The 13,905-nt window shown below is 46.5% G+C and overlaps 2 protein-coding genes across 2 annotated transcripts; one reads left to right on the top strand and one right to left on the bottom strand.

Moving 5' to 3' along the window:
* Window positions 1–455: 455 nt before the first annotated feature.
* Window positions 456–7,306, top strand: atp1b2a (ATPase Na+/K+ transporting subunit beta 2a). Its single transcript, XM_079370718.1, has 8 exons — window positions 456–910; window positions 4,157–4,285; window positions 4,387–4,491; window positions 4,679–4,758; window positions 4,839–4,964; window positions 5,284–5,343; window positions 6,883–6,978; window positions 7,079–7,306. The coding sequence occupies exons 1-8, from the start codon at window positions 805–807 to the stop codon at window positions 7,241–7,243; spliced, it is 867 nt and encodes a 288-aa protein (XP_079226844.1). The 5' UTR covers window positions 456–804; the 3' UTR covers window positions 7,244–7,306.
* A 1,990-nt stretch (window positions 7,307–9,296) lies between these two features.
* Window positions 9,297–13,115, bottom strand: LOC306841072 (high mobility group protein B2-like). The gene is made up of 5 exons (XM_079370721.1): window positions 12,942–13,115; window positions 11,137–11,289; window positions 10,520–10,671; window positions 10,204–10,378; window positions 9,297–10,118 (listed from the first exon to the last, which is right to left on the bottom strand). Exons 2-5 carry the CDS (start codon window positions 11,278–11,280, stop codon window positions 9,993–9,995), a joined length of 597 nt encoding a protein of 198 aa, XP_079226847.1. The 5' UTR covers window positions 11,281–11,289; window positions 12,942–13,115; the 3' UTR covers window positions 9,297–9,992.
* Window positions 13,116–13,905: the final 790 nt, after the last annotated feature.

The raw sequence follows: 13,905 nt of genomic DNA, 5'->3' as shown, positions 1-13,905 counted from the left end.
TCATTCTCTGCCGGAGAGAAAAAAACAACAACAACAACAACATGGATAATACACCTGTCTGATTTTTCTTTTAAAATGAAGTACAATATTATGGTACACCTGTACACACCTGTATGATGTGTGTACACCTGTCCAACCAGTGTGCACCTGTGTGCAGGCCTCAGACCTGTTCAGATCTGGACCAGGTGTGACTTCCATCAAGAGGATCTTTGACAGCTGATTGGCTCCGAGTCAGACGTGTGGACAGATACACAGAAATAAAAAATAAACTGCAGTTACATTGATTCAAAGTGTTGATAAAAAATAAACAAGTCCACAAATATAAAACACATTTATCAGCTTCAAAGGTTTGACTCAGTTTTTTTGAAGTCACGTTGACGGAACGAGATTTTTCAGTGGTGTGAGAAACACGTGAGTGACGTCATCATATCTGGTCGCATCGTTGCTCCTGCAGGGGGCGGGGCCTGTTTTGATGGAGCCCGTGTGATTGGCGTCGGAGGGGAGCGTGTGTGACGTCAGTGGTATTGGGGGGGAGGAGGAGGTTTACCGCAGTCTCCGTCCTGTCTCTCTCTCTCTCTCTCCGTCCTGTCCCCGTCTCTCTCCCTCTCTCTCTTTCTCTCTCTCTCTCTCTCTCTCCGTTTCATCTCGCCGATCATCGCCGCGCGCGGATCGATACAGCCGACTCTCATCCTCTTCACGTCGAGCATCACAGCAGCTGGAGGCGGGACGCTCGTGCCATCATCGCGGGAACATCGCGCGTCGACCTACACTGCGACCTCCATCTTCATCCTCATCTTCTTCATCATGTCGGGGACCAAGGAGGAGGACCGCAAGGGCTCGGGAGAATGGCGGGATGCTTTCTGGAACCCGCGAACCCACGAACTGATGGGCCGAACCGCCAAGAGCTGGGGTGAGTCCGGATCAGTCCAATACTGTCTCTCTCTCTCTCTCTCTCTCTCTCTCTCTCTCTCTGTCTCTCTCTCTCCTCTTTACTGTCTCTCTCTCTCCTCTTTACTGTCTCTCTCTCTCCTCTTTACTGTCTCTCTCTCTCTCTCTCTCTCTCTCTCCTCTTTACTGTCTCTCTCTCTCCTCTTTACTGTCTCTCTCTCTCTCTCTCTCTCTCTCCTCTTTACTGTCTCTGTCTCTCTCTCTCTCTCTCTCTCTCTCTCTCTCTCTGTCTCTCTCTCTCCTCTTTACTGTCTCTCTCTCTCTCTCCTCTTTACTGTCTCTGTCTCTCTCTCTCTCTATGTCCTCCTCATCCTCACCTTCAGTGTATCTTTACCTCTCTCTCTCTGTCTCTCTCTCTCTCTCTTATTTGTGTTGTTATCACTGTTGTTTAAACATTAGCTGTTAGCTGATTATGAGCTGATTGTTAGCTGATTGTTAGCTGATTACTAGCTGGCAGTTAGCTGATTGTTACCTGATTGTTACCTGGTTGTTAGCTGATTATGAGCTGATTCTTAGGTGATTCTTTGCTAATTGTTAGCTGATTGTTACTCGATTGTTACCTGGCTGTTAGCTGATTGCTAGCTGATTGTTAGCTGATTGCTAGCTGGCTGTTAGCTGGTTGTTACCCGATTGTTACCTGGCTTTTAGCTGATTGTTAGCTGAATGCTAGCTGGTCACTCTCGTGTTACTGTTTCTGTAGCTTGATGATTCACAGATGGATGTTTTTTTTCTTGAAATCTCGATGTTGAGCGTCAGTCTGACTGACGACCTCAGCGGCATCACTAATTGATCAGCCTCACACCTGCAGGGTCACACAGGTGATCAGCTGGTTTAAACTGGCTCTTAGCTGGTCGCTCCATAATTATCATAAAGGATCATTATCCAGAGAGAAGGAACGGATAAATCAATATCCTGATGTTCTGTTCTTCGCATGATCAGTTCAAGCAGCTGCAGCAAGACACACACACACACCTGACAAACACACACACACACACACTGTGGCACACACACATACACAGATGCACACACCTCACACACACACACACTGACACCACACACCTGATGCGCACACAAAAACAGAACCCTGAGGTTACTATGATCTAAAATTCACTCTGTGTTTTACTCCTCTGAGGTCTGCTCTGACTTTACATAACTACACTGATGATGTCATATTTCCCATCATGCACCAGGTCAGTGGATGTTTGGCCTTGATGGAGAATGAAGGACACACACATTCATGCAAACACTCTCTTACATGTAACACACACACACACACACACAATAAACTGAACAAAATCAGAAAGGATTGTCACTTTGTGTGTGTGCGCGTGCATGTGTGTGTTAATCTGGATTACCCAGACAGACAAGGTTGATTGGACTGTAATCTATCCACACACAAACACACACTGGTTTATAAGTATTTGTGAGGACCCTCTTTGACATCACTTAAAAAAACTGTTCATTATTTTAATGTATCCAGTAAAGTTCCTTTAATCTGTGAACGCGTTCACGACTGTTTCAAACAGGTGAGTTTCTACCAGAGAGGTCAACAATAACAGCAGAACTGCAGTGACTCTGCAGCAGAACATGTGCAGTGACTCTGCAGTAGAACATGTGCAGTGACTCTGCTGCAGTGATGCTGCAGTAGACCATGTGCAGTGATGCTGCAGTAGAACATGTGCAGTGACTCTGCAGTAGAACATGTGCAGTGACTCTGCAGTAGAACATGTGCAGTGACGCCGCAGCGGTGACTCTGCAGTAGAACATGTGCAGTGACGCTGCAGTAGAACATGTGCAGTGACTCTGCAGTAGAACATGTGCAGTGACTCTGCAGCAGAACATGTGCAGTGACTCTGCAGTAGAACATGTGCAGTGACTCTGCAGTAGAACATGTGCAGTGACGCTGCAGTAGAACATGTGCAGTGACGCTGCAGTAGACCATGTGCAGTGACGCTGCAGTGGAACATGTGCAGTGACTCTGCAGCAGAACATGTGCAGTGACGCTGCAGTAGAACATGTGCAGTGACGCTGCAGTAGACCATGTGCAGTGACGCTGCAGTGGAACATGTGCAGTGACTCTGCAGCAGAACATGTGCAGTGACTCTGCAGTAGAACATGTGCAGTGACGCTGCAGTAGACCATGTGCAGTGACGCTGCAGTGGAACATGTGCAGTGACTCTGCAGTAGAACATGTGCAGTGACTCTGCAGCAGAACATGTGCAGTGACTCTGCAGCAGAACATGTGCAGTGACTCTGCAGTAGAACATGTGCAGTGACTCTGCAGTAGAACATGTGCAGTGACGCTGCAGTAGACCATGTGCAGTGACTCTGCAGTAGACCATGTGCAGTGACTCTGCAGTAGACCATGTGCAGTGACTCTGCAGTAGACCATGTGCAGTGACTCTGCAGTAGACCATGTGCAGTGACTCTGCAGTAGACCATGTGCAGTGACTCTGCAGTAGAACATGTGCAGTGATGCTGCAGTAGACCATGTGCAGTGACTCTGCAGTAGAACATGTGCAGTGACGCTGCAGTAGACCATGTGCAGTGACTCTGCAGTAGAACATGTGCAGTGATGCTGCAGTGGAACATGTGCAGTGACTCTGCAGTAGACCATGTGCAGTGACTCTGCAGTAGAACATGTGCAGTGACGCTGCAGTAGACCATGTGCAGTGACTCTGCAGTAGACCATGTGCAGTGACGCTGCAGTGGAACATGTGCAGTGACTGTATAAACAGGTCAGAGGATAGGAATGAGACTGAAGAGATGGATACCATTCAGGTAACATTCAAACGTAAATAAATAAAATGCTGGTTGATATTTGCTTATTCAGGGAGCTGCCATGTTTGTGTTCGTCAGGCAGATTCAGTTTACAGTAACGTGCTTGCTCTTCGCTCCAAAACGTTTTTCTCACCTTTCCCGTCAAGTGAAAACTGATTTATGAATGAAACAGGTTACAGGGCTTAAACGGACTATAGGTAGTGTCAATTGAAAATCACCAATAAGGAGAGGAGAGAGGGAGCTGATACTCTGAACAGAGAGATTACACCCTCCCCCTCCTCCATTCACACTGAATGTAGGTCATCAGCAGGGGGCGTGGCTTAACACAAGAGGATTATAACGATGACATTTAGAGGAGGGGGAAAGCAGAGGATGTGATGTGCTTTCATGTATGATAAAATAAGTCCCCCTGCCCTCCCCCCCCCAGGTCTGATCATGCTCTTTTACCTGGTCTTCTACCTGTTCCTGGCCGGGATGTTCGTCCTCACCATGTACATCATGCTGCTGACACTCGACGACTATAAACCCACCTGGCAGGACCGCCTGACCACTCCAGGTAACAGAAACAAGCACACCTGATGATATGAGCGGTTTCTATGTTTCAGGGATGATGATTGGATGTTTGTCTGATTGGTTAACGAGCAGTTTAAATTTCAGGGATGATGATTCGTCCTAAAGGCGATCAGCTGGAAATCACTTTCTCGGTGTCAGAGACTGAGAGCTGGGACGGTTTCATCCAGAACCTCAACACGTTCCTGTCTCGTAAGACAATTATTTATTAATGTGAATATTTATTAATGTGAATATTGAACGATGTGACGTCTTAGATTGTTAGATACAGTGATACAATCATACGATGCCATGTCTAGTTTCTCATTGTTTCAATTAAAGACCTTTTTTCAACGTCCTGGTCAAAATAAGTCATTCTGGTCTCCCTGTCTGTCTGCAGCGTACAATGACAGCTATCAGGTTCAGACCAATGATAACTGCCCTCCAGATCAATACTTCATTCAAGAAGACAGCCCAGAGGTAAATCCCCCCCCCCCGCCCCCCCAACCTGTCTTTCTCTCAAACACGACTCAACCCTTCTCCTGTCTGTTTCCCCGCAGGTGAGGAACAACCCGAAGCGTTCCTGTCAGTTTAATCGGACGATGTTGGAAGAGTGTTCTGGAATTTCGGATCGTTTCTATGGTTACAGCAGAGGTCAGCCCTGCGTCCTCATCAAACTGAACCGGGTAAGTTTAACTGACTGAAAGCACATAGGCCGAGGTGTTCAGGTCTAGTTGTCTGCCCCCTGTTCCAGGGCGAGCTAACATGGTATATGTTGGTTGCTCAACACTGCCCCCACTATTCCTGCTGGTATTGCAACAGAAAACGTGAAGACATGCGGAAATGAACACTAATGACAAGCAGAAGATTCCATCTGTATCACTATACATGTTGTAAAGCAGATACAACCCCTGAGACTAAACTACTTTCACAGTGAAATTTCAGTTTTAACTAGTCGCCCTCTTCTGCTCATCTCTCTGTCTCTCTGCCTGTCTGTCTCTCTAGGTTATTGGTACGTTGCCAGGGAAGGACGGGCAGTCTCCCTATGTCACCTGTGGAGCCAAGGTCTGAATCTGTTTGTCATCTGTCTGCCTGTCTGTCTGTCTGTCTCTCTCATTATCTGCCTATCTGTCTCACTGTGTGACTACCAGTCTGTCTATCTGTCTCACAGTCTGACTATCTGTCCATCTGTTTTACTGTCTGTTAGACCATCTGTCTTCATCACATGTGTTGTCTCCATCTCTGCGTCCCTCCATCATCAGAGGTACAAAGTGGAGAGAGATGAGTGGGTAAGAACAGTAGAGTACAAGAACAGTCTATAAACACAGTAGAGTAAGGTCTATAAACAGTAGAGTACAGTCTATAAACACAGTAGAGTATTGTCTATAAACACAGTAGAGTATAGTCTATAAACACAGTAGAGTATAGTCTATAAACACAGTAGAGTATAGTCTATAAACACAGTATAGTCTATAAACAGTAGAGTATAGTCTTTAAACACAGTAGAGTATAGTCTATAAACACAGTATAGTCTATAAACACAGTATAGTCTATAAACAGTAGAGTATAGTCTTTAAACACAGTAGAGTACAGTCTATAAACACAGTAGAGTATAGTCTATAAACACAGTAGAGTATAGTCTATAAACACAGTAGAGTATAGTCTATAAACACAGTAGAGTATAGTCTATAAACACAGTAGAGTCTATAAACACAGTAGAGCCTATAAACACAGTAGAGTCTATAAACACAGTAGAGTATAGTCCATAAACACAGTAGAGCCTATAAACACAGTAGAGTATAGTCTATAAACACAGTAGAGTATAGTCTATAAACACAGTAGAGTCTATAAACACAGTAGAGTATAGTCTGTAAACACAGTAGAGTCTATAAACAGTAGAGTATAGTCTATAAACACAGTCTATAAACACAGTAGAGTATAGTCTATAAACACAGTAGAGTATAGTCTATAAACACAGTAGAGTCTATAAACAGTAGAGTATAGTCTATAAACACAGTAGAGTATAGTCTATAAACACAGTAGAGTCTATAAACACAGTATAGTCTATAAACACAGTAGAGTCTATAAACACAGTATAGTCTATAAACACAGTAGAGTATAGTCTATAAACACAGTAGAGTCTATAAACAGTAGAGTATAGTCTATAAACACAGTAGAGTCTATAAACACAGTATAGTCTATAAACACAGTAGAGTCTATAAACACAGTAGAGTCTATAAACACAGTACGGTCTATAAACACAGTAGAGTATAGTCCATAAACACAGTATAGTCTATAAACACAGTATAGTCTATAAACACAGTATAGTCTATAAACACAGTACGGTCTATAAACACAGTAGAGTATAGTCTATAAACACAGTAGAGTCTATAAACAGTAGAGTATAGTCTATAAACACAGTAGAGTCTATAAACAGTAGAGTATAGTCTATAAACACAGTAGAGTCTATAAACACAGTATAGTCTATAAACACAGTACGGTCTATAAACACAGTAGAGTATAGTCCATAAACACAGTATAGTCTATAAACAGTGAAAGCTCAAATTGACTGATAATTGTGTGTGTGTGTGTGTGTGTGTGTAGAAGGAGGACAGTGACAGTATGGGTCAGCTCGCGTACTATCCTCCAAATGGAACCTTCAACCTCATGTACTATCCGTACTACGGCAAAAAAGCTCAGGTAACACACACACACACACACACACACACACGTTCAGTGATGTCACAGACATGACGGTGAGAAAGATCAATGAATGTGTGTGACGTGTTCCCCGTGTCAGGTGAACTACACTCAGCCGCTGGTGGCTGTGAAGTTCCTGAACGCCTCCATGAACACGGACATCAACGTGGAGTGTAAAATCAACTCCAACACTCTGAGCGAAGGCAGCGAGCGGGACAAGTTCGCCGGACGGGTTTCCTTTAAACTACGGATCAACAGCAAATAGACACACAAACTCTCTCTCTCTCTCTCTCTCTCTCACACACACACACACACACACACACACACACACACAGGTCAAAGCTGCACTCATTAAAACATCATGCCATCAGACACACACCACGTGTTGTTTCCCGGTCAGCTCCATGATGCGTTCACTGACAGTCCGAATCATGATTTACCTACACTCACAGTCTGTTTGTCCCCGTCGTCGTGGTAACGCTGATGTGTTTCATTTTTTTTTTTCTCTCTGATATGATTGTTTGTGCGACGACCTCGATGCAGCTTCACCAAAACACACCGACCAATCAAATCACATGCTGTGATGTCACTGCCAAGTACGGACACCTCGATCATATCGATGAGCACAAGACCAAACGACCGATGTGTTTATGTGTTTATTTATTCATTGTTTATTTATTTTGGATTATTGGTGAAAAACGTTTCGTTCACATCCATATCATGAAAGTTTACTCTGACTCCTGATTGGTCTCTTTTCACTCAGTAAGAAGGCTTCTGATTGGTTGTTCAGTTCAACAAATTCAAAAACAACCTGTGGAAAAAGATCCGGTTTGGTTTCGTCCAATCAGATGTGAGTTTTAGTAACCATGGCTACAGCGCCGGTGTGTGATGTCACCGCTTTTGTTATTCCTTGTTTTGTGTTTTTTGCTTTAAATCGGCTCGTTAGTGAATTAGATAATTAGTGAGAGCTGTAACGACGTAGTGAGTTTAGTTAACGAGGTAGTTATTAACGAGTTAGTTAACGAGTTAATTTATGAGTTAGGTAAACAGTAAGCTAACAGGTTAACGAGACAGTCCTTTCATGTTTGTTTTTGTTGATTGTTTTTGTGTTTTTGCTTTGTTTACAAATGTCATTGTGGGGCTCAGCATGACAATAATTACCATGGCAACAAGGTCAACGGACACACACACACACACACACCTGTAAACCACTCTTAACGTGCCACGTGGAAACGCCCCTCCTCACCTGTACTGCTCTCTACCAATTGTCTTCCTTTGAAGAGTGACCAGCCAATCAGGCGGTCCCGCTGTATGATGTCATATGATACTTGTTTGTGATTGGTTGATTTCTCCTGCCTGAAAATGTCCCCGTGTTTAAGAAACAATAATAAAAAAAACAATAAATACTCAAAAACAAAGAGTGTGTTTACTTCAAAGTCAAAGACTGATACGAGTCACCTGACGTCTGCAGGTGAGTAAAGAAATCACCGTCCACATCCTGTTTGTTCCCGATGGAGACGAGACGGCGAGCCACGAGGTGCACGCTATCTGACCCGGCTTAGAGGAGACTTTAACCCTTTGTGTGTCGCGTTGTAAATTCGTTGTAAATTCGTTTCCTGCAGTTTTAACGGGCGTCATAGCTGCGCCATCCTCCCGTCTAAAAGCTCCTCACGACTCCTGAACTGGATAATTACGTGCAAAATCTCAAACTCTCTCGCTTTGCAAAAATGACGGACACGACCAACCTCGACATCCTTTGTTGTCTTTAATCCTAATGAGCGCCCCCTGGTGGTGAGATTTACATCCTGTGAGATAAAGTCCATTACATGTTAAGAACTGACTTCATACAAATAAAGTGGTGGTGAGGTGGCACCCCGGGTGGCCAATCAGATTCCAAAGGGGGAGCCAACGGCAGCCCTCTGGACACGCTAAATGGACGCCCGTCTGATGAAGAGATTTAAACGATTCCTCAAAACTCAAGAATCTTTTTATTTTATTCAACGTTCAAAACGTACACTTCAGCTCTGTAGTGTGTGTGTTAGTGAGTGTGTGTTACATAAGCTCCAGCAGCACTCTCTTATGTAACATGTAATATAGGAGAGGTGATGTCAGTGTGGCGCCCCCTGGTGGCCACGGCGCGTACTGCGCCCTGACAGCTCATTGGCTAACAGACTGGTGGACAGAGCAGGTAGCTCAGTCTGTCACACACTCTTCCAGAACTGACCTTCCTGCTTCAGAGGACGACACCTGTGTGTGTGTGTGTGTGTGTGTGTGTGTGTGTGTGTGTTGTGGGCGGAGTCAAGACGCACAGACAGGTGTGTTTTCTTCAGGTGTCGGTTTTATTATAAAAGTTGAAGTTTCTACTCTGACAGTGAACAACAACGAACTCATCAAACTTCAGTAAAAAACAAAAAAACAACCACATGAAGGGGGGGGGACGGGGCCACGTTTCCATGGTAACACACAGGGGTAAGAGGGGGGGGTGCAGGGGTAACCATGGTAACAGTGAGGGGGGGAGGCCGTCCTCTGGTGTCAGACAGTTTATCATCTGATGACCTCACACACACACTCGCACGCACACACACGCAAACACACACTCTGTGGAGGTGTGTGTGCTTCAGAGGAACCCGTCTCTCTCTCTCTCTCTCTCTCTCGACCCGTCGCTCTGATTATTGATCACATGTTCATCAATAATCAATGTGATCGGTCCAATCACCTTCACCTGTTCAACCTTTTTCAGTTTAAAAAAAAAAACACACCTGTGATGTCACACCTGTGTGTTTTCAGCACCTGTTTAAAAACACACCTGTGTGATGTCACACCTGTCGGAACAGTCAGGTGTGACTGACACTGCGCTTCACGTGACTTTGTTTATCGTCTGTTTCTAATCTTAATTAAGCTCCGCCTCCTGTGGTCCAATCAGCCTCCACAGACACCTGCACGCTTCCTGCTCTGAAACACACACCCCACCTTTAACACACTCTCTCTCGCCCTCTCTCTCTCTCTCTCTCTGTCTACTCGTCGTCATCGTCCTCCTCCTCGTCGTCCTCGCCCTCGTCGTCGTCCTCCTCCCCTACTCCCTGAGCTGAGGAGCCGGGGTTTCTGGTGAATGTGCCGCCGCTACGGTACGCCACCATGTCCTGTGTGAGAGACAGGAAGCAGTCAGAGCCCCGCCCACTCACACCTGTCCATCTACCCGTGTGTCAGTGTGTGTGTGTGTCTCACCCGGTCGTATTTCTCGCGTAGTTTCTGCGCCTTCTCCTCGTACGGTAGCTTCTCGCTCTGAGACAGTTTGCTCCACATCTCTCCCAGCTTCTTAGCACAGTCTCCTATAGACAGGCCCGGGTACTGCTGCTTCACGGAGGGGCGGTACTCGCTGCAGAACACGAAGAACGCTGACCTGCAGAGGGAGAGAGAGAGAGAGAGACGACTCAGAGCGGCTCCGTTACCACGGTAACCGATGACGGTATTTCCTGAAATGTTCCGGGTGAGCTGCACGTTCGACCCCCCACAGGTGTGTGCCGCCTGACGGGTAACTTACGGGGGTCTCTTGGGGGCGTTGGGGTCTTTCCTCTTGCGGCCCCTCTTTCCGAAGCCCTTGGGGGGGACGTAGTCTCTCATCTCGCGGTTGTAGCGCACCTTGTCGGCCTTCGCCATGTCTTCAAAACATTTCTTATCACTGGCTGTCAGACCCTGAAAACACACACGCAGCGAGCAGGTGAGCCACACACTTACATCCCAGACTGTGTGTGTGTGTGTGTGTGTGTGTGTGTCTATATGAAACAGTGATGTCATCATTGATCTCTTGAAGCCCGTCGGACGAAACCCCGCCTCGACCTCACCTCAGATCAATCTAGAAACAGGCGAACAGGTGGCGCACTTACAGCTACTACAAACACCTGTCAGTCAAAGAGGCCCCGCCCCCTTCTAGTCTGAATATTACTATATTATTACATTATTAGTGTTTGACCTTTGTCCTTTACTCGATAGAAACCAGGGACACAGAGAGCGAGATCAATGACCTGCAGACCCACAGGTGGGACTTGAACCCGGGTCGCCCGGTAAACACTAGACCATCTGCGCCCCCTTCTGACCTTTTCTCATTAATATTGTTTCTGATGGTCCCTCGCCTGTAAACGACCCGCCCGTCTCTCTCACCTTCCACCTCTCGGAGCACTTCTTGGAGAACTCTGCGAAGTTGACCGACTGTTCGTTCTTCCTGTGTTCCTCTCGACACGTCTGCACGAAGAACGCGTACGCCGACGTCTTCCCCTTCGGCTTGTTCACGTCTTTACGCATCATTCTGGCGGCCTGGAGACAAAATTCAGACAAAAACAGAGATTTATTCAACTGTAGATTTTAGATTGAAATGTTTCTTCTGGTTTGATTTAAATAAACATCAGAATAAAAGGACACCTGAACACCGTCTGCTTCACTGAGTCACATGACCGCCGCCTGTCACCTTACAAACAGTAACACCTGAGCACACAGGTAACCAGGCTGCCACACACACCAGTTTGATTTTATGTCTTTATTGGAATAATTTCATTAAGGGGGGGGGGGGGGGGGGGGCATGGACCAAATCTGGACATTCGTCTGTGCATCTGGAGAGGTGCCAGTCCACTTACTGAGCACTGCCAAACAACCTTGAGCAAGGCATCGCCCCCACTTCAGGGGTGCTTGCTGTGTGCGGCCCCCCCTCGCTCTCCTGTGTGTATGTCCACAGGATCCTGTTTGTACACGTGTGTAAAACTTCCCCCTCATCAAAACACTGAACGCACAGTGACACCTGACACACCTGAGCACACAGGTGACACGGTGCACACATGATGGAGCCGCTGCCACACACACACACGACATGTTTGATTTTCAGTCTTTATTGGAAGAAATTAACTTAACAAGCTGATAGAAAAGCTTTGACTTCATGTTTGTGTTATGACCCTTTAACCTGTGTGTCAGATTTATTTCATTATATAAATCTAAGTTTTATCTTTATTTTTATTCATTTTGTAAAAAAATAAAATGTTTATATGAACTTTCTGCTGTGGTTCAGTGACCCGGTGAGTCTCCGGTTATTCTCCGGTGAGTCTCCGGTAACCCTGCTCCTCTGGCGGCCCCGGTGAGTCTGATGCTGAGTAACAAAGAGAACAAAGTGGGGATCCATTTTCTCTGCCGGGGCGCTGGAGGCCCTCAGACCCGTGTGGAGGTTCCATCGGTCGGTCAGTAAGCCGGGGGAAACTCCGCCAGGGGGAGAGAGCGTCCCTCCACCCGGCCGGAGCCTCCCGCTCGTAGAGCCGCAGAGAGAGGAAGGAAAGCCCGGCTAGCTCGCTCCCTTCTCCGCGAATCTTACTGCCTGCTGCAGTTAGCCTAGCCGTGCTAACAGGCTAACACACAGAACAATGGGCCACCATTTGCTTCCCGCCCTCTGCGGAGCTAGCCGCCCCATCCCCCTCCGCTAGCAGCAGGCTAACGGGCCAGCAGGCAGACAAAAAACACCGTTAAAACCCGCGGAGACGTCACGGCTCACGGTGTGACACCTCCGTTATTACGTGGAGTTTATTACTCAAACGTCTGGGGCTGGTTTTATTCCAAACCGCCGCGTCTGCAATGGAAAGATGGTGACAGTTCAGCAGCTACGCATTTTCAACGCAGGGCTCCGTCTATGCTCCGGAGAGGTCAGCGTTGTATAGACAGGGATGCGGCTAAGTCCTGGCGTTCATGCCTCATTAATGGGCGTTTCATGTTTACAACAACACGTCTGGAAGAGTCCCCGCGTGCACCCACGGACACACACAAAGATGGGAAATATATGTGGAACCCCTCAGCGGCCATTTTAGTCCTCTTTTCCTTCAGCTTCATACTGGGGGAGAAAAAAAAACACACACCGGCAGACCACCAGCTCTACACCGTGACATTACAGAAATGTAGCCCGGGTCAGGGAGCGGGGTGGACGGGGTACTCACTGGTCAGGAGAGCCGGCTACAGGCTGGAGCACACTCTGGATCTGGTCTCGGGTTTTTCAGGTTCTCGGGTTTTTCGGGTTCTTGTTGATGTTTGGGGGCAGAACGGAGACTGGAGACGTTGCTTCACTTTCAAACTGGGTCGAGCTCGAGCCCGGCACCGCCCCCCAGCAACGCCCCCGTTGGTCATTCCAATTCGAGGGGCGGGAACAAGGAAGGCAAACATGGGCGGAGCTTTCTCCTCTGATTGGCTCTTGGGGACGCAGGTCAAAACTCGTCTCCGCGCGGCCCCGCCCACCAAGCGACGCAAGCAGGGCGGGAATTCTACACTCACAACAGGGTGGAACTAGTCTGTGTACCTGCGCTTCATTGGTAGAGAAGGCTGGCTGTCAAATCCACCAACCAATCAGTGACGAGGTGGAGGAGGAGCCACAGACAGCAGCGAGAGCGATGAAGATGGAGATTGTATGTTTTTTTATGCATTTTTTCAACATAATGGTTTTAAACTCCATTACTGATAATGTTCAAATGACGTCATGACGCAGAAAAAAAACAGAGGAAACTGAAACACGTCTTTATTTTTAGAACAGATAAATCAGTGTGTGGTCATTGTGTGTGTGTGTGTGTGTGTGTGTGTGTGTGTGTGTGTGTGTGTGTGTCATCACATCACACAATAATTCCTCATTCCTGAAGACAAAAACATTTTTAATGTGGAGGAGAAGAAGTGATATCTGATTGTTGTTGGGGGTTTTTTACACATACAACATTCATGCTGGTTAATGCAACATGGTCTTTATTATTTAGCCCAAAGTCATAAAGGTTACATAAGGAGATTTAATATAAATTAGAGGTATAAAGCATGCTCTTCGTCAGCACACAAAGGTGAAAAGATTTAGAATAAATCATTTTAAAATAGGTCACACTTGGTTACTAACCTTTACCAAGAAACAACAAATGACGGTCTTCT

The sequence above is a fragment of the Symphodus melops genome (genome assembly GCF_947650265.1).
Source record: "Symphodus melops genome assembly, chromosome: 20".
NCBI classification, from domain to species: Eukaryota; Metazoa; Chordata; class Actinopteri; order Labriformes; family Labridae; genus Symphodus; species Symphodus melops.
This window is presented reverse-complemented; position numbering and strand designations above follow the sequence as displayed.